The 21,144-nt window shown below is 51.7% G+C and overlaps 1 protein-coding gene across 2 annotated transcripts in view; it reads left to right on the top strand.

The window, feature by feature from the left end:
- The window catches only part of RIN3 (Ras and Rab interactor 3), a 184,307-nt gene that overhangs the window by 123,074 nt on the left and 40,089 nt on the right, over positions 1-21,144 (top strand). For both annotated transcript variants that reach the window (XM_011949388.1, XM_011949389.1), the window contains one exon: positions 11,494-11,585. In XM_011949388.1, coding sequence (XP_011804778.1) covers positions 11,494-11,585 — 92 coding nt within the window. The remainder of the gene's footprint in view (positions 1-11,493; positions 11,586-21,144) is intronic.

The following is a 21,144-nucleotide window of genomic DNA, read 5'->3' as shown; positions in this document are numbered from 1 at the left end:
GCCCTATGGAGAGGATATTTCCTGTCGTAGCTGAAGTGCGAACTGGCCTTATGTTCCCTGCCTCGAGACCCTATTTTCCTGCCCCAGTAATAGTTGATGCTAACAGCTGCTGCCTCTTAAGGGCACACCAGGTACCTGGCACTGTGCTAAGGGCTTTTATAGCCATTCTCTTTTTAAATTTTGCGAACAATTTCAGGAGGTAAATGCTCTCATTATCCCCATTCTACAGATGAGAAAACTGAGACTGAGAGAAGTCACTTGCCCAGCTGGTAAATGGCAAGGCAGGGTTTCAAACCAGACACATCTCCAAAGTCCACTGTCTGCTCCAGAGGCCTCACTGTATGCATCCTGCAATAATTCTGATGCCTGTAGGCCCACAGGGCAAAACGTCAGAGGCCTCCTGGCCCTTGGTACCAGCCTGACATGTTAGGGTCTCAGAGAGGTGGGTTCCAAGCTCCTAGCCATAGTGGAAGAAGCCTTACAGTGTTTGGCACATGTTAGGTGCTGTGAATGAACAAATGATGACATAATTGCAAAGCCCAGAACTTGAGCTTGTTATTTAATTTCTCTGAGCCTCAACTTGCTCTTCTGTTAAATAGGAATGATAATATCGTTATGTTAATGCTGAAGAAGGGAATAAGAAGCACATGTAAAGAGACAGCACCGACCCAGCTCAGTGGATCATACCTGTAATCCCAGCACTTTGGGAGGCTGAGGCGGGTGGATCACTTGAGGTCAGTTCTCAAGACCAGCCTGGGCAACTTGATAAAACCCCATCTCTACTAAAAATGGAAAAATTAGCAGGATTTGGTAGCACTTGCCTGTAATCCCAGCTACTCAGGAGGCTGAGGTAGGAGAATGGCTTGAACCCAGGAGGCAGAGGTTGCAGTGAATTGAGACTGTGCCACTGCACTCCAGCCTGAGTGACAAAGCATGACCTTGTCTAAAAAAGAAACAGCACCCAGCCCCCAAAAGAAACAGCACCCTGTCCCACACCCAGTCAGTGCCCTTGTTCTACTTCCATGAATTGGGCCATAGGGGTTTGCTGGAGCAGCAACTTCATCTATGTCCAGGGAGCTCTGGAGCCACGGTCACCAAGCTCACTTCTGTCACCTCTCAGCCTTTCCTTCATGTTCCAGAAAAGCAGGTGCCCCTGGGCCTACCCTCAAACTCCCAGGGTACCCTTAAGGAGGCCACAGGGCACAGAGCCTGCCATCACCGTATTTTGGGGGACATCAGCTCCAAGGCCTGAGTTTGTGAGTAGCTCAGAAGTGAGATGCTGTGGGAGGGAGAGCCCCAGGCTTGGAGTTGGAGACCCATCACTTAGAAGCTTGTGACCTGGGCAAGTCACCTGACCTCTCCTGGCCCCAGTTGTCTCCCCCATCAAGGGGATGTTAGCCAAGATGGAACATCAAAGTTCTAGACCTCTGTGGTTGTGCAATTCTAAAATCCTGCCCTACAGACTCCTCCAGAGCCTAACTCCTGGAGGTAGCAGGTGATGTCGCAGAGGCATATCATATGCCTTGTGTCACCTCCAGGACATGGCACAGAGGGGTGTTGCAGTGGATACTTGTCAGTCCTGGCGTGTAGTTAGACATGTGTCCGCAGCATCATGCTGAACCGCAGGCCTGGTCCTGAGCAAGCCTACCCAGGCCCCTTCCCCTTCCCAGAGCCTCTTGTCAGTGAGCACCTGGGGCCCAGGGGCTGGGCTGGGAGTCTGTTCCTGGAGCTCATTCCCCATGGCAGCATGGCAGCCCCCAGAGGGCCAAGCTGCACAGTGAAGATTCCCCAGAGCAGGACACCCCCGTCCCTCTCAATCCAGGAAGCACATTCTGTGCTCTGTCTGCAGCCTCCGCCCCCAGACATAAAAAAGGAGACAGGTTCTGTTTCAAGATGCTCACTCCAAAGTAATGCAAAGCCTAAGTGGACTGGCATAAGGGCTCTAGAGAGGGTTTCCAGACCTGGCTGGGTCCCACAGTCACCGAGGAGCGGGTTAAAAAGACAGACTCCTCCCAGGAGATCCTGATTCAGTGGGTCTGGGGTGAGACACAGGAATCTGCATTTTTTTGGGGGGTGGGGAGTTGGAGTGTCACTCTGTCACCAGGTTGGAGTGCAGTGGCATGATCTGGGCTCACTGCATCTTCCACCTCCCGAGTTCAAGCGATTCTCCTGCCTCAGCCTCCTGGGTAGCTGAGATTACAGGCACACACCCCTACCCCCGGCTAATTTTTTTTTGTATTTTTAGTAGACACAGGGTTTTACCATGTTGGTCAGGCTGGTCTTGAACTCCTGACCTCAAATATTCTGCCCATCTCAGCCTCCCAAAGTAAGAATCTGCATTTATTTATTTATTTATTTATTTTGAGACAGAATCTCACTCTGTCGCCCAGGCTGGAGTACAGTGGCTGGATCTCAGCTCACTGCAAGCTCCACCTCCCGGGTTTATGCCATTCTCCTGCCTCAGTCTCCCGAGTAGCTGGGACTACAGGCGCCGGCAACCTCGCCCAGCTAGTTTTTTTTTTTTTTTTTTTTGTATTTTTTAGTAGAGACGAGGTTTCACCATGTTAGCCAGGATGGTCTCGATCTCCTCACCTCGTGATCCGCCCATCTCAGCCTCCCAAACTGCTAGGATTACAGGCTTGAGCCACCGCGCCCACCCGGCCGGAATCTGCATTTATAATGAGCCTATCTCAGACCAGGGTTTGAGAATTGCTTCCAGCTACCAATTGCTTAGCTGGGGGTCTCCTAGGGGCAGACTTTGGGACTGGATTCATATGCAAGGGGTGTTTCAGGACTGCCCTCGAGGAGAAAGCAGGAGGGAGTAGGGGAGCAGGATTGGGAGTGGGAGAAGCCCAGTGAGGGTGCGACTGCAGGGTGACCCCAACCTCAACCTGGCCCTGTGGGCGACTCTGGAGCATAAAGTAAACCTGGGGCCACTCCTAGACATGTGTGAGGCTCCAGCACCAGGATAGTCCCTGATGGTTCTAAGGGCCAGAACTTAAGGCAAACCCCACTGAGGCTAGGGGATGGGTGTGTAGAGCTGGTAAAGCCATCAGGGTGGGTGGGGCGTCAGCAGTGATTTCGTGACTGGCTGCTGCTGATGGGGCATCTGTGCTGAGTGAGCCTTTGTGCTGTGACTGCCCACAGAGCTCCTTCTAACCACTACAGTGACTCCAGCCGCCAGGGCTGTGCTGAGGATCAGACTCCATGATCCTTGGAAGGGGTTTAGCAGAGCACCTGGTGTGAAATAAGGGCTCAAAAAACAATCAAGCATGTTCTTATTGCTGTTATAGATAAAGAAACTGAGGCTGGGGATGTGTCCTGCCTTGGTGTCACAACCAAGTTCTGAGCCGATTTGAACCCAAGTGTGTGTGACCCACAAGTCCCAGCTGCTTCTGCCCAGGAGACAGACTGCCAGGCCTGTGGCTGGGAGGATGCCTGTGCTGCCCGCTTCCAGCCGCTCCCTCCACTTACGGGAGACATGAGGCCCTCTTTATGGAAGAGTGATGTTGGGAGCCAGGCAAGGAAGGGCAGGAAGGGGACTTAAGGCAGAGGAGACAGCATGGGCAAACGCTTGGCTGTGGGAAAGCTGTGGGCAGCCTCAGGAGTGGCTTCATGGGCAGAACCGCATCATGGGTGGGAGGTAAGATGCTTGGAAAGCCTTCAACGCTGCGCCTGGGGATCGCAGGGACTTCCTTCCACAGGTGCTGTGAGCCTGTTGCTGATATCAGACTGCTCTTCAGCGAGCAACCTGGCCACAGCAGGTGGTGGGATTGAAGGAAGGGGAGAGCAGAGACCAGCAAGGGGCTGCTGCAGCCATACTGGCCCTGCGTGGAGGTGACTGCCCCAGGCAATGCCTAGGGGAAGCAGAAGGGTGAGGGCAGCCACTGAGGGTGGGAGCAGGGGGAGAGCTGGGGTTTCCATCCTTGACGACAGGAGGACAAACATGCTTGATGGTTTCCTGAGTATTTACTTGGTGCCAGGTGCTCTGCTCAGCACCTTGCAAGGATCATGGGGCCTGATCCCCAGCACAGCCCTGGGCACTGCAGTCCTTAGCCTCAAGAAGTGGGCGCCATTAGCCAAAATGAGGAAGGAAGAGAGGACCCTCTCAGGCCTGCCCCTCCCTAGGATGTGCCCAGTGTTGTGACTAAGCTGCCACCCTCCTGTCCCAGAGGAGGAGATGGCAAGAGGAGGGGATGGCTGGCTGGCCATCCTTGCCCTAGGAGAAATCTCGTCACTGTGCCTGGAAAGCTCTGATCTATAGCCGGCCAGTCAGAAGCCCGCTGGTGGCCCGAGACGCAACTGCATCTGAAGTGGGGCAGTCTTGGGGGACGGAAGCCTTAAGTCTGCAGAGTCTAACTCTACATCCAGGTAGTTAGTGTCAGAATTGAGCTGAATTGTTGTGTACCAGTTGGTGTCTGGAGAATTGGAGAACTGATTGCTAAGTGTTGGAAAATCAGTTTAGTGGGTCATGACTGGCTTTTTTCTTTTTAATGAAAAAGTAAACTGGACTAGAAACTATCAGAATCTCATGTAGCTGGAAGAAGTCTCGTTTTGCTAAGCTTTTGTTTCAGTGGTATGTGGGTGTGTGTATGTGTGTGTGTGCGCACATGCTGTGTCATGATGTCAAAGGTATTTCTCTCTGGTTACAAAGGTTTGGAAAGCACCAGCTAAAACACAGACCTCCAGAGAGAGATGCTGGCTCCCTGGGAAGCACACAAGCTGACCTTCCAGAGTGTGGGGAAAAAGTCAGAATATTTATTCTAAAAATCCCCTTTTTTTTTTTTTTTTGAGACGAATTTTCACTATTGTTGCCCAGGCTGGAGTGCAATGGTATGATCTCGGTTTACTGCAACCTCCACCTCCTGGGTTCAAGCAATTCTCCTGCCTCAGCCTCCCGCGTAAGTGGGATTACAGGTGCCTGCCACCACGCCCTCCTAATTTTTTTAAATATTTTTAGTAGAGATTGAGGTTTCACCATGTTGGCCAGGCTGGTCTCAAACTCTTGACCTTCAGGCGATCCACCCGCCTCAGCCTCCCAAAGTGCTGAGATTACAGGGGCATGAACCACTGCACTCAGCCAGCTAAAAATCCCATTTTAAAAATTCCTATTGTTGTGAATGCTTTTTAGTGGATTTCATAGTTTATGAGGAAACACACACACATCAGGAAGGTTGCTTAATTTTTATATATTTTTAGTAGCCCTGACCTTGGGGGCCTGTGATTCCCACTGAAGGCTTCATGCACCAGGATCCCCTCAGGAGCTGTTTAAAAATGCGGATTCTTGGCTGGGCATGGTGGCTCACACCTGTAATCCCAGCACTTTGAGAGGCCAAATCACTGAAGGTCAGGAGTTCAAGACCAGCCTGGACAACAAGGTGAAACCCCAGTCTCTACTAAAAATACCAACATTAGCCGGGGGTGGTTGCAGGCACCTGTAATACCAGCTGCTTGGGAGCTTGAAGCAGGAGAACTGCTTGAACCCAGCACCTGTAATCCCAGCTACTTGGGAGGTTGAAACAGGAGAATTGCTTGAACCCAGCACGCAGAGGTTGTGGTGAGCCGAGATCGCACCACTTCTCTTCAGCCTGGGTGCCAGAAAGAGAAAAAAAAAAAAAAAGTGGATTCTCAGCCTACCCCCAGACCCGATGCTAGGCACCCTTGGTTGGGAACCTTGGGAACCTAGCAATCTGCATTTCTAGCAGCTCCCTAGACGATTCTGATCCAGGCAGTCTGCAGAGTATAAATGGGTATGGCGGCCCCAGTGGAGTCCCTCACAAGTGTCTAGTTCCCTTTTGGTCTTTTGTTGTCAGTGAGTGTTTAGGCGGAGGCCCCACCACCCCAGCACCCTGTCTGGAGGTTTTTCTTGGCATTTTCCAAGAACTAAGGACTCGGCATTTGGAGATGAGTAAGCCGTGCATGGCAGCACCAGTTTCAAACGCCTGCCTTCCCCATCTTCACACCCTGCTAATGTTTACTGAGGCATGAAACTGGCTTGCCCTCCAGACCCCAAACTGGGCAATTTTTCCAGGCTCCACCTTTGTCACAGAGCAGGAGGGCACCATGAGGACACACTGAAGCTGAGGTTGGAGGACTGGAGTATGTAGTTACTGTCTTTTATTACAGAATTGGGAGGAACCGGCACAGGCTGTTCTCAGCCCATCATAGGCATTGATGGAGTGTAAATGGGAGCAAGCTTGGGAAAGGGGATCAGTTTGGTAAATTCCGTCATTTCCCCAAATATATCTACCTTATGGCCCAGCAGACTCACTCACATCTAGGGAGTTATTCAGTAGAAATACGAGCTTGAGGCCAGGTGTGGTGGCTCACACCTGTAATCCCAGCACTTCAGGAGGCTGAGGCAGGTAGATCACTTGAGGTTAGGAGTTTGAGACCAGCCTCGCCAACATAGAGAAAGCCCGTCTCTACTAAAAAAGTACAAAAATTAGCCAGGCATGGTGGCCCACACCTGTAGTCCCAGCTACTCAGGAGACTGAGGCAGGAGAATTGCTTGAACCCACGAGGCGGAGGTTGCAGTGAGCTGACATCACACCACTGCACTCCAGCCTGGGCAACAGAGTGAGAGTCCGTCTCAAAAAACAAAAAAGGAATACTAGCTTGAGGGCAGAAAGATGATGTGCTCAATTCGTTCTTTGCAGCACAATTGGATCCAGTGGCAATTAGGAAATAATTTTTTGCTGAAAACAAGTAGTCTAGGGGTTACAAGCCTGAACCCTCCATTCAGATGCAGGCTTTGTCACTTACAAGCTGTGGGAGAGGGGCAAGCCACTTAGTCTGTCTGTGCCCCAGTCTTCGGAGCTGTGAGATAAGCATAAGGAAAATACCTGCTTCGTGGAGTTGGTAAGAGGATTTAAAGAGCTAATATATGTAAAGTGCTTAAAACTGCTCCTGGACACTTAGTAAGCTCTGTAATGGTTAGCATTAATGAAAGAAAGAGAGAGAGAGAAAGACAGGAAGAGAGAGAGGGAGGGAGGGAGAGAGAGAAAGAAAGCAAGCTTGGATGACCATCAAAAGAAGAAAAATAGTGGCCAGGCACAGCGTCTCACACCTGTAATCCCAGCACTTTGGGAGGCCACTGTGTGGATCACCTGAGGTCAGGAGTTCGAGACCAGCTTGGCCAATGTGGTGAAAACCCAGCTATACTAAAAATACAAAATTAGCTGGACGCGGTGGCACATGCCTGCAATCCCAGCTACTCAGGAGGCTGAGGCAGGAGAATTGCTTGAACCTGGGAGGTAGAGGTTACAGTGAGCCAAGATCATGCCGTTGAACTCCAGCCTGGGCGACAGAGCGAGACTCCATCTCAAAAAAAAAAATTAAGTAAATGACGGTTGTCCCATGGAATACTCTGCAGCACAGAAAAAGAAAGACGCCGCCAGTATACATGTATGGACTTGCTCACTATATAGATCACTTTACTGTTCAGTAAAGAAAGCAAGCTGCAGAGCAATAGATGGAACATAGTGCCATTTTCATTTTTAAAATACGTGATGTGGGCCAGGCGCAGTGGCTCACGCCTGTAATCCCAGCACTTTGGGAGGCGGAGGCAGGAGGATCACTTGAGGCCAGGAGTTCAAGACAGGTCTGGACAATATAATGTGACCCTATCTCTACAAAAAAATTAAAAATATATAAAAAAAATAGCAAAATAAATGGTGTGTGTACATGTGTGCTTGGGCACGCATCTGTGTGCGTTAAAGAAGGGCCAGCAAGGTTACTCTCCAGAGTGTAGACCAGCAGTCCCCAACCTTTTTGGCACCAGGGACCACTTCCGTGGAAGACAGTTTTTCCATGGGCCAGGGATGGGGTGGGGATGGTTTCGGGAAGATTCAAGCACATTACATTTATTGTGCACTTTATTTCTTTCACTATTACATTGACATATATAATGAAATCATTATACAACTCACCATGATGTAGTACCAGTGGGAGCCTGAGCTTGTTCTCCTGCAACTAGATGGTCCCATTTGGAGGTGATGGGCGACAAAGACAGATCATTAGGCATAGAGTCTCAGAAGAAGCCCAGAACCTAGACCCCTCACTCACATAGCTCACAATAGAGTTTGCTCTCCTATGAGAATCAAATGCTGCCGCTGATCTGGCAGGAGGTGGAGCTCAGGCGGTAATGCGGGGATGGGGAGCGGCTGTCAAGACAGATGAAGCTTTGCTCACTGGCCCGCTGCTCACCTTCTGCTGTGCAACTCAGTTCCTAACAGGCCATGGCCTGACACCAGTCTGTGGCCTGGGGGTTGGGGACCCCTGGGATAGACAGCAGGACCTTCTGGAGAATGGAGGACCTGCACATTTTAAGCACTTTTGTATTATATGACTTTGACTACAATAAATCTGTTTTTCTTTTCTAATTAAAAAAAAAATCCAACATTTTAACAAATGTTGACAATAGCACTTACATCACAGGATTGCTTCAAGGGTTAAGTGGGATAACAGGGAAAGTTCTTAGTGAGTGACTGACAAAGCTTAACAAGTGATAGTTCCTTTTCCTTAAAAAAAAAAAAATGTAGTAGGTGATTTGTGATACTGATTGAAAGTTTTGCCCTGTAGATAATCAAATTTTATATTGGTATAGATTTTTAAATGTTTTAATGTTTCTGTCAGAAACTTACTACTGGCTGGGGGGTCTTGGGCAAGTCCCTTAACCTCCCTGAGCCCCTGTGTCCCCTGTAAAACAGAGGTACTAATGCCTGCCCTCAGGGTGCCTGTGATTTAGTACGAATATCACTTAAAGCCTCCAAAACACCTAGCCCCACACCTGACACATAGTAGATGCCCAGCAAACACCCACATCCTGTGTGTGCTTCCCACTGGACGGAAGAGGCTGCCCCTGGATGCAGTGGCGAATTGGATGGGATGTGGAGAAGCAGAGACGCATGAGACCCTTGAACCCCAGGTCATGGAGGAAGAAGAGTGAGTCCATGGTGTGGCCTTGAAGGATGTGTAGAATCGTAGATGTAGGTGGTGGGGATGAGGGACTGTTCCCTCTATGTGTAAGCTCAGAGACGGGAAATGAGTGGCGAACACCCACTGGAGGAACTTGAGCGTGATCATTTGGGAGCCAGCAGGAGGCCCCCGAGTGTGGGGAAGGGACTGTGGAGAGCAGATGTTGGGGAGCAAGCCAGAAAGGCAGAGCAAGGCCAGACCGGGGGAGACCCTGGATGCTGGGATTCGAGTCTGGGGTGTGACTGCAGCTGCAACTGCAGCAGACTGAGTGAATGATGAGGTGGCAGGAGGCTGTCCTGGCAGTCACGGGGTGGCACAGATGAGCTGAGCAGCCTCTGCTGGCCACTGTGATACTCACGGCGATGGAGGAACCATTGGAAACCCCACTGATAGGCCACCAGGTAACCGAAGTAAACTGAGGCAACTTGGGATGAATGTTGCTACCCTTCAGAATTTGAGCTGGGGTTAGTGGTGGCGGGCCAGGGCCTGAGATGGGAGTGCAGCACTGAGAGCCCATCCAGTCTGGCCATCAGAAGACCTCGGGTTGCAGCAGAATCACACAACAGTGACAGAAGATGCCAATGTCAACTGACTGGTCCCCAGCCCATTTGATAGTGGAGAAGCCCAAGGCCACCCCCAAGACCTGAGAAAAGGACCCAGAACCTGTGCCACAGTCTGCCCTGTCCTACTCTTCTGTAAACACAAGTGTCCCAGCTCCATCAAAGCGCTTCCCAAGAGGCCATGGGGGCACCTGGGAGGCCACAGTAGCTGACATCGCTGAGCAGAGGTGCCCCAGCAGGGGCCAGCCCCATCCCAGGCCGTCTCTGTTCTGCTATGCCTCTGGCTCAGCTCCTGAGTTTGGCTGGGACTGTTCAGCAAATGGCCTTGGAGCCTCATGGTGAGTGCTAAGCACTGAGGGGCTTCGGAAACCCGGAAGGCAGCCCCCACCCATTCCAGGAGCTCCCAGGGCTCCCAGCCTCATGTCGCCAGGAGGATGAGTTGCAGACAGCAAAGCCATGAAGACCCCAGGGAGGAGGTAGCTCCGGCTGAGGCCATGGTGGGAGGCTCAGCAAATGATGGATGATGGGATTTCAGTGGGCATCAGGATTTGGGGAGAAAGTGGATGAAGCATGAGCAAGGGAGGGTAGAACAGGTTGTGAAGAAAATAGTGGTGGCTGTCAGGTCTTGATAACCACGCTGGGCACCCTCTCATCTATTCCTGTCTTCACAGAGGAGGAAATGGCCTCAGAGAACAGGGCAGGTGGGATAATGAGGAAGGAGCGGGAGACATGGCTGGAAAGGGGGTCCCCAGGCCTTAAACAATAGGAAGAAACATAGAATCGGGACCACCTATCTTGGGGCCCTGGCAGTGCCACATTCCCCTTCCTGACCCTGTGAAATAGCCCTGGGCCAAAAGTCAGGAGCCCTGGGCTCAGCACACAGTGTCTTCAACTACCATGTGGCCTGGCCATCCCTTTTCCTTTCCTGGCCCCTGTTTCCCATCAGTCCGAACTCCTTCTGGAAGATCTCTGGAGGGAATCCTGAACAGTTCCCTATTGTGACCAAAGCCATGAGATGAACCTGCCTGACTGTGCGTTTGCCGGGAGATGCCTGACTGTGCGTTCGTCGGGGGCTGCCTGACTGTGCGTTTGCTGGGAGATGCCTGACTGTGCATTTTTCGGGGGCTGCCCGACTGTGCGTTTCCCGGGAGATGCCTGACTGTGCGTTCGTCGGGGGCTGCCTGACTGTGCGTTTGCTGGGAGATGCCTGACTGTGTGTTAGTCGTGTTTCCCGGGAGATGCCTGACTGTGCGTTCGTCGGGGGCTGCCTGACTGTGCGTTTGCTGGGAGATGCCTGACTGTGTGTTAGTTGTGTTCTTCGGGGGCTGCCTGACTGCGCGTTTGTTGGGAGATGCCTGGCTGTGCGTTCATCGGGGGCTGCCTGACTCTGCATTTGCAGGGAGATGCCTGACCGTGCGTTCGTCGGGGGCTTCTTGACTCTGCGTTTGTTGGGAGATGCCTGACTGTGTGTTCATCGTGTTCATCAGGGGCTGCCTGACTGTGCATTTGCAGGCAGATGCCTGACCGTGTGTTCGTCAGGGGCTGCCTGACTGTGCATTTTCTGGGAGATGCCTGACTGTGTGCTCGCTGCACATCTCAGTGTGTACCAGCAAAGTCAGAGGGCAGGGAGGAGTGGGCCACTCACTTTACCCTAAAGAATGCCTTTAGAGGAGCTGGCCTGGGCTCAGCAGGCCAGGAAAACTAAGAAGCAGTGACTCCGCCCCCCAACTCCTGAGGAGGGTCTCCACCTCTCTGGGTCCCTGGTGCTGGCCCAGGACCTAGAGTTGACCGGATGCTCCTTCCACCTCAGAGTCTGCCCCTCAGCTCCAGGGAAGCTTCCAGGATGTATGGAGACCCCGGCAGCCAGCAGAGATTGCCAGGGCTCTTCCTTTGTGGAGGCTGGGAATGGACGCAGTGGCCCCAGACATGACTTCCGCCCCTCGTGTCTTCACAGAGACTTACTGCCCTTCACACTGCGGCTGCCCCAGGCCATCCTCGAGGCCAGCAGCTTCACGGACCTTGAGACCATCGCCAACCTGGGTCTGGGTGAGTCCTCTCCAAGGGGCCAGGGGAGCTGGTGGGGCATTAGGAACTGGGAACCTAGGATTGCCCCAGGGGCCGCCTGTGCAGAAGGACAGCCTGAGTCCCAGCTCCCATGGGACCACCCACACCCCTGCCTCAGGCTGCCGAGCCGCGTGACAGGGAGATGGACAGAGGCGTTTCTAAAGAGTCGCCTCTATCAGCTGCCCAGGATGCCCTGAGGCCCAGTCACGTTTGGTCTAAGGGAGCAGGGCCTGGTTAGGACCAGAGAGGCTGGTGTGGTCCTGGGAGAAGCCGAGCTCAACCCCAGGGCCCTTCTGAGTAGGGGCCAGAGAGCTGGATCTGGCAGCCACCACAGCCCTGGCCCCTCATCGGTTGGAAAAGCAGCATGAATGTGACCATGAACTTGAGTGTGGCCCTCACGGGGGCCTGTCCTGTGCCCAAACAACTGACCCTAAGCATGCCCCACCCCACCCTTTTGAGTTCCTGAGGGGTAAACAGGAGAGAGGAAAAGAAGAAGGGGAGAGAGGACAGGGTGTGTCTGACCCCAGCCCTTTCACATAATTACAAAAAGAACTCACATTTAGTGAGCTCTTCTCATGTACAGGCGATGCCAAGCACCCTACAAGGGTGCAGTCAGCAAGTGCCCACCTAGAACTAGGGCCTCACCTCGCTGGTGCTCAGGAAGCCCAAGCATGCCAAGTCTGTAGCTGCTGAGAGGCCAGGCCACCTGCCTCTTTCAGAGTGTGTTAGGAGCAGATAATTTTTTTTTCTTTTTCTTTTCTTTTTTTTTTTGAAACAGGGTCTCACTCTGTTGCCCAGGTTGGAGTGCAGTGGCGTGATCATGGCTCAGCCCAGCCCCAACTTCCCAGGCTCAGGTGATCCTCCCACCTTCACCTCCTGAGTAGCTGGGACTATAGGCGCACACCACCATGCCTGGTTAATTTCTTATATTTTGACACGGTCTCTCCATGTTGCCCAGGCTGGTTTCAAACTCCTGGCCCCAAGCGATCCTCCCACCTTGGCCTCCCAAAGTGCTGGAATGACAGGTGTGAGCCACTGTGCCCGACCCTGAGAATTTCTTACAGGGAAAGGGAGAGCGTGTTCCACACAGCGGCTTAGAAGCCACTGCAGGCCCCAGACCTTAACCTGGGGCCGCCAGGTCACATTTACGAACAAAGCAGTTCATCAACAATCTTTAGTAAAACTCAACCATGCATAGGACACTGTGCTCCATGGGGCTGAGCACAGTGTCCATAACATTGGTGCCTTATTCACCAGTGTTGATGGAATGGAAGAAACAGTGACCCAGAGGGCAGAACCAGGTCACAGAGGAAGTGAGGGGCAGACCTGGGATCAAAGAAGACACCCCTTGGTTCCCAAGCCAGGCCACTGTTCACCGCTCAGAGGGGCCCATCAGGGGCAGCAATGCAAGAGATACCACAAGGCAGCCATGGGCAGGGGCCGGGAAGCAGGAGGAGTTGTGGTCCTTGGGTGTTCGCGCTCCATGAGCAATGACTGCGTTCTGACCCCTTTAGCTGCCACTGGCTCAGCGCAGCTTCAAACAATCCTATAAAGCGAGTACTATTATTATAATTCCCCTTCTATGGCAGAGGAAACTGAGGCACAAGACGTTAAGTCATGTCCAGTGTCACACAGCATATGGCAGAGCTGGGATGAACCCAGGCCATTTAGCTCCCACACCTGCCATCGTCTCATGGTGCCTCTTAACTACATTTTTTATTTTTTATTTTTGAGACAGAATCGTACTCCATCCCCCAGGCTGGAATGCAGTGGTGCCATCTCGGCTCACTGCAACCTCCGCCTCCCAGGTTCAAGCAATTCTCCTGCCTCAGACTCCCAAGTAGCTGGGACTACAGGCGTGTGCCACCATGCCCGGCTAATTTTTGTATTTTTAGTAGAGACGGGGTTTCACCATATTGGTCAGGCTGATCTTGAACTCCTGACCTCATGATCCACCTGCCTCAGCCTCCCAAAGTGCTGGGATTACAAGCATGAGCCACCACACTCAGCCGCCTCTTAACTCTTTATCCAAATTATTCTAGGTCTAATTTACCCAGTTATAACCCTAAGGGCAAGTTTTCAGTTGCTATTGGGAATAAACTTGCTATTGAACTTTGCTTCCCAGAATTTAGTTGTTGGGCTCTTACCCTCCCAGGATCTTGGATGTGGGACAGGTGACAGTTTTGTAATTTGCACTTTGGTAAGGTGCAGATGACCTCCCCCTAGGGGTTCAATGACGCCGACCATTGCAGAGCACTTGGCATTGTCTTATGTCATTTTTGTGCATTTTAAAGATAGAACACTGACCGGGCGCAGTGGCTCATGCCTATAATCTCAGCAATTTGGGAGACCGAGGCGGGGGGATCACCTGAAGTCAGGAGTTCAAGATCAGCCTGGCCAATATGGTGAAACCTCATCTCTACTAAAAATACAAAAATTAGCTGGGCGTAATGGCGTGTGCCTGTAATCCCAGCTACTCCGGAGGCTGAGACAGGAGAATTGCTTGAACCTGGGAGGCGGAGGTTGCAGTGAGCTGAGATTGCCCCACTGCACTCCAGCCTGGGCAACACACTGAGACTCTGCCTCAAAAAAAAAAAAGAAGTTAGAACACCAAGTTTTAGCCCCGCTGGGAAACTTGTCTAACATGCCCCAGACAAGATTTACACCAAAGGCTTTCTGTCCTCAGCGGTTCTTGACCAGCTACATGAAACATGCTCCACTTTTCCCTGAAGAAATCCTCAGGACTGGGCGTGGTGGCTCACACCTGTAAAGTGCCCCAGACAGGATTTGTACCAAGGGCTTTCTGTCTCTGAGCACAGCTTTTCTACTGCTCCTCAGCTGCACCTCCCCACCTTCTCTGTTGTTTTTGCAACGAGCAGTCAGTGGCCAGTTTGCAGGCCATGTTGGTAGAGTAAGTGGGATGCATGGCCTCAGTCTGTGACACATTGCTGCACCTCTTGACCCCACTATGGGGTTTAGGCGTCCCTAGGACTGACTGCCAGGAGACTCCCTACAGGTTCCTCTCACCTGCAAGAGTGCAGCTTCTCCTAAGGCCTAGGAACACGGTTTTTGCGTTAAGGGAGATGTTCCTCCTGGAAGAACTGCATTCCTTTCTGGAATAGACAAGGCCTTCTCTCCTCGGAGAATTTGATCTCAGGTACAAGGAGGAAGTGGAGAAGGGAGATTTCCATTTGGGAAGCCAACAGTAGTTCAGATTCATCGTCAGCACTTACTTCCTTGAGAACAGGATTTAAATGGAAGCTGAGTGTGTTGCAGCTTAAGAGCTCAAGGGATCTGTGTAGACCTGGTGTCCCCGAGTGCTGAAAGACATGAAGCCAAACTCACCACAGTCATTTTTCCCTGGAGCCAAGGAAAGGTTCACTTTACAGTCATCTCTCGAATGGCTGGAGACCCAGAGCCAAAGGAGCACATCCTATCAAAGGCCAGAGACCTTGGCCCTGGCATGGGCAGGCTTGGGCCCTGCCAACCTTCATATGAAATAGTGATAATAAATATGGAAAGTGCAGCATTTGTCAAGGGCCCTGACACACCAGGCATTGTGTCTGGCATGTCACACATTGTTCTAGGAAGGGACTTTGGTGGAAAAGAAGTGAAACCCACTCAAACTAGCATAAAAAAGAGACTCAGAGAAAGGACACCAGGGACCCTCTGAGAAATGGAGATGGAGGGTTAGCCGGGCTTTGTGAGTGACCGCAGCTGCTCTGTCACACATGCCAGCCCCTTGCTCCCTGTACATGGCCTCCTTGCTGACTCAGATTCCTACTCCCCTGCTTCCCTGACCAGCAGGGCTCTGACTCAGCTCACAGCCCTACCTGACCACTGTTCTTCATTCAGATTGTCCAAGGAGAATCCAGATGATCCCTGGCCAGCCTAGTGCTGAGGCCCTGTGAGCCAGGGGTTACCTTGTATAGTCAGCATTTCAGGGAAGACCAAAAGGACAATGGGAGGCAAATTCATTGCCACATGCCCACACATACATTATCTCATTTATTCACATAAAAGCCCATTTTACAGATAAGGAAATGGAAAGCTAAGGAGTCTGAAGTGTTTATTCAGCTATAAAAAGGAATGAAGTGCAGGGACTGACACATGGTGCCGCATGGAATAACCTGGAAAACATGCTAAGTGAAGGGAGCTGATACAAAAGACCACATATGCTATAGTTCCATTTGAATAAAATGTCTAGAATAGGCAAATCCATAGAGACAGAAAGCAGATTAGCAATTGCCAGGGGCTGGATGGAAAGGGGAATGCAGAGTGACTGCTTAATAGGCATGGGGTTTCTTTTGGGGTGATACAAAATGCTCTAAGGGCCGGGTGCAGTGGCTCACACCTGTAATCCCAGAACTTTGGGAGGTCAAGGCAGGCGGATCACAAGGTCAGGAGTTCGAGATCAGCCTGGACAACATGGTAAAACCCCATCTTTACTAAAAATATAAAAATTAGCCTGGTGTGGTGGCATATGCCTATAATCCCAGCTACTCAGGAGGCTATGGCAAGAGAACCACTTGAACTCAGGAAGTGGAGGTTGCAGTGAGCCAAGATCATGCCATTGCACTCCAGCCTGGGTGACAGAACGAGACTCTGTCTTAAAAAAAGAAAAAAAAAAGTGCTCTAAAATTGATTGTGGTGAGAGTTGCACAACTTGATGAATATACTGAAAAACACAGGCGTGTTTTTTAAATGAGTGAACTCTGTGGTATGTGAGTGATGTCTCAATAAAGCTGTTATCCAGAGAGAGAAAGAGAGATCAGCTAAAGGGCTTTCCTCATTTTGGAATGTAAACAAAAGCTGAATTCACACTCAGGGCTTGCTGAGTTTGAACTCCGTGCTCTGCCTGCACTGTGCCCTGATTCTCAGCCAGCCTTGCTCACCACTTCCCACCCCTCAACCCTTTCCTCTACTTGCTGTGCCTCCAGTGGAAAACAGCATGACACCCTTTTGCCAAGGAAGCCTGGATTTGGCACTGGAATAGGCAAGGTAGTGGGCCCCACCCTCTGCACCATGCCCTCCACATGCCCGCCATGTGCTGCTTTTTCTTATGACACCTTTTTGTCTTATAATAAAAGTCAAGCATGTTGTGTCTGTTTGTTTGTTGTTTGAGATGGAGTCTCACTCTTTTTGCCCAGGCTGGAGTGCAGTGGCATGATCTCTGCTCACTGCTACCTCCGCCTCACGGTTTTAAGCGATTCTCCTGCCTCAGCCTCCCGAGTAGCTGGGATTATAGGCACTGGCCACCACGCCTGGCTAATTTTTGTATTTTTAGTAGAGATGGGGTTTCACCATGTTGTCCAGGCTGGTCTCAAACTCCTGACCTCAGATGATCTGGCCCGCCTCGGCCTCCCAAAGTCCTGGGATTACAGGCATGAGCCACAGCGCCCAGCCGTGTGTGTTTGTTTTTAACTGACAAGACCAGAACAGGCTGAGGATGAAAACCACGCATAAACTCACCACTCTTGCAAGTTCAGGGTGTGTTTCCTTCCAGTTTCTTTTCCTTGATACACCTAGACGCAACTGAAAATACAGTTTTGGTTTCTTGCCTTCTGATTTTGTGTGAATATATTTGTGACTTCTACTTTTTTCACTAGAGCCCAGAGCCAAGGATTATCTAGTTAAGGCTAAAGATTTCCTGGGTTTCCAGTCAGCTGAACGATCTTGTTGTTCTAGGAAGTTCATGAGGCATATGTGTTTCTTGTCATTAGTGTCATCAGTTTTACTTTTTTGGCATGCCACTCATTTTCCTATGAGAAGAATGCAACAAATAATCAAAGAGTCGCACCAGGCCTGCTGTTGAGATGGGGATGATGTTGCTGAAACTCAGCTATTGACTTGCCATGTGATGGCTCACAGTGTGCCTTCGTGAGCCGACGTAAGAAAGTCCAAATTCGGACTTGGAAAAGCCAGCGTTCAAAAGTGCAGGCTATATAAAGTGTAATCTTGGACTTTAAAAGCTTACCAGTTAGTCGAGGCCAGAAAACTAACATAAGGAGGAACAATTCAGCACTCAGCTATATTCAGCCGTTGATTACAAGTGTCAAAGGAATTTAGAGAATAGGGATTACTCGCAGTGGTTTTCAAACATGTTACAGCGTGTATGTGTTTAATACTTTAAAAATATGTTTAGGAAAGGCGTCTGTTCTGTGGCTCTTCCAAGTTTGCTTGTAACTTGCTTTTTTTCCTTTACATCAGATGATGAGCATTTTCCTAGTTATTAATAATTCATTGAAAACTTGACTTTGTATGTACAACAGCCTCTGTCTTTGGGATGCCACATGAATATTTATTCACTGACCTCATTGGATTTTTTAGTGTTTCTGTGGCACTTTGCTGCCTTGACTCCTCCCCTTCCTGTCCTGCCGCTAGCCCCAAGCTCCCCAGGGGTAGAGTCTGAAGTTGCCTCAGGACCTGCAGCCCAGCCTGTGACGTGGCCCAGGTTCTCTGAGGATAGAAAGAGTGGGCATCTGGCAAGATGTGTCCCCAGCCAACGCTCAACAGGCCTCGGGGCCAGCAAAATCGTGGCCTCAGTTTGGGGCCAGGGCAAGGATGGGCCCTTCTTTAGGGGAACTGCCGCAGCAGAGCCAAGGCTTGGTATGGCGCCCCTGGGGATTGGACCCCACAGCTTTGGCGACCAAACCACTAGGATTGCATGACATAGGGTTCCGTTTCTCCCCTGGCCTTGGTGTTCTGCAGGCTGCAGAGAAAGTTACTCACTTCCTTTTTTTTTTTTTTTTTTGGACCATAAAGCCCTGTCATGCCACTGTGGTTCCCTAAGAGGCCCCAAGACCCTAGGATGCAGCCCTTTAGCTCCTGGCTTCCCCCACTTCTTGGAGTCGCATTGGCTTTGAGACCTTTGCCCTGACATGGCACAAACCCCAGGCCTGTCTTGGGTCAGTGAAGCTGTGTCCCAGGTACCCAGGCCGAGAGCCTATTTGCCTGAATCCATATCTGCTCTGTTCCTGCCAAAATCCACACCTGAGCAATGGGAAATGTACTCTTGTGTTCTGTGCCTAATGGACCCATCCTGTCCCGTGGCAGGCTGCCCGGCTGGTGGCCCATCCGCTTATGGGGCTCCTCTGCCCTCCTTCCTGCCTTCCTCCTCTCACTGTCTTGTCTTTACACATCCTCCCGTGGCTCAGGTTGTCCCCATCTTGCCATTTAAACTAACCTTGCCTGTGTCCCCTTCCTCAGAGGCCTGACTCTCCGCTCCGGCTAAGCTAATCCACTCATGGGTGCCAAGGGGCTGACACTGGGCCCCCGCTCTGGGCCAAGCACTATCTCAGGTGCTGGGAATACTCAGATAGCTGAAGCATTTGACTGCCTTCTGGAAGCTCTGAGTCTGGTGGGAAAGTCCGGCAAAAACACAGAATTACAGTCCCAGTGATGGTCACTGCAGGAACACAGGCGGGGTGGGCAAGGCCTGAGCGCATCGGGGAGGCACTACCAGACAGGTCACATTTGACCTGAGCCTTGAAGGACAAGTAAGCGTTTGCCAGCTGGAGAGGGTGGGAAAAGAATTCCACGCAGAGGGAATAGCATTAGCCAAGGCCTGCTGGTGGGGCAGCGCGTGGCACGTTGAGGAAGAAGTGAACGGCAGATAGAGTGGAGTAAAGACTCGGGAGATGATGCCAGAGAAGATGTTCAGGGGCCAGGTCCTGCAGCCTCAAATGCCAGGCTAAAGGGTTGAAAGTGATTCTCAACAAAGAGCCTCCAAGGGCCTGCTGTATGCCCAGCCTAGGACCACAGGAGGAGAATGAAGCAGAGGGGGCGGCTACAGACGTGATCTGGGTGAGCAGTGATGGGGTGGCCCAGTATCAGTGGGCAGTTCTGTATATTATCTACCCTCATGACGCCATCTTCGCCCACAGGAAGAGTCTGGAGGTGGGCACCGGGGGTCTCAGCTCACATGTGGGTCTGCTGCCCAGTTACCATGGGGTCAGTCTGGCTGCCTGCTTCTCCTTGCTAGGAAGGCTCCCAAGGAGGCAACTTTGTTGGGCCTGTGTAGACATGGGCACAGTGCTTCAAACACTCACTCCAGGGGCCAGGACATGTATGGACTCGAGGCAAGGTGCCTGGGAGAGTGAGGCATACAAGGAGGAGCCATGAGCTGCCCAAGAAAGCAAAGGGCCCCGGCAGTCACAAAGAGCAACTCATCCAGGCCCTGGGAGAGGCCACTCTGGACACATGTCCTCGGTGACTGTGATGGGCACAGAGCTTTGCACATTGGAAAGAGTCACAGAAAAGATTGCCATGCTTGCTAGTGTGGTGACAGCTGGCCTCTCTCCACTGGCTGTGATATTCAGGCAGCCAGACACAGGGTATCTGCCCAGGACAGGGCTGGGGGATGCACCTCAGAGGGATGCACACAGCTCACTTCTGGTCTGTTTCTTCAGTCCCTTTGTCCTGGGAAGGCACCTGCTTACCCTGATTGTATTGGTGACCCCAGCCAGCAAGATGGCAAATGCCTACATCTCTGATAGTGCCCCCCTCTTAGAGCGAGCACACGGTTGGCTGCTCCAGGCCATCTTGTGAGGTCTCCTTTCAACATCAAAAGCCTGTTGTGCTGTTGCCACATCCTGAGTTCTGGGCTGCAAGCCACCCTGCTACTCACCGATGCCGGGAGAGCAACCGATCTGGGAAGTGTCGCAAGTTCCTATGGAGGAAGACCGCCTAACACAGAGGCTAACCACACAGGCTGTAGAACCAGCCCGACGTGGTCAAATCCCAGTGCCTCACGCCCCAGCCTGGTGACCCAGGGAGAGTGCTTTCATGTTTCTGAGCCGCCTACCCTCATCTGTGAACTAGGGACAAGGCCTATGATCAGGGGTCGGCAAGATAACCCAGGCAAAGCAAGTAGCCCGTGGGCTCATGCATGGCAAGAACGCCATGAATGTTTGCTCCTGTGATTATCCTTGATGTTGTTTTCCATGGTTTTCTTAAGAGTGAATTCCTCCCAGGAGGAAAGAGCCCTGGGTGAAAGGCTGGCTGCACCAATTCACAAGGAACTCAGCACCTGCCTGGGTAATCCTCTATCCAGCTCCAAACCTAGCAGGCTGAACAAGACCTGGGACCCATGTTCCTCTCCAGGAGGAAGCTTGAGTGAGCACAGGGTGGCCTATGCGCCGACTGCAATTGTTCTCAGGATGTAGCATCCCTGTGCCCTGTGCGCTCTTTGGAGAGTCCTGAGCCTCTGTCAGATGCTTGCCACAGTGTAGACCACACAGATCAACAATGGCTGTCCCTAGCCTGCTTCGGTAGCCACAGCCATGGCTGAGCCCCTGGGGACTGGGTCAGTAGAGAGGCATGCACTGGAACTCAGCTCCGCGCTGCAAGAGCCTTGGCTTCCCCTGACTATGGCAGAGGACCAGCTTCTTATTTTAAGCTCAAGATTGACCGGAGTCAGAATCACTTTGTGGCGGGCGGCTGCTCCCGCTTGGACAGCCGGGTCTGACCTCGCTGGCCACAATCCGTAGATGTGTCCTTCTCGCATATAATAACCATGGCGGCCGGGCGCGGGGGCTCA

The sequence above is a fragment of the Colobus angolensis genome, unplaced genomic scaffold, assembly GCF_000951035.1.
Source record: "Colobus angolensis palliatus isolate OR3802 unplaced genomic scaffold, Cang.pa_1.0 Scaffold3, whole genome shotgun sequence".
NCBI lineage: Eukaryota > Metazoa > Chordata > Mammalia > Primates > Cercopithecidae > Colobus > Colobus angolensis.
The sequence above is the reverse complement of the archived record's forward strand: the minus strand, read 5'-3'. Positions and strand labels throughout refer to the sequence as shown.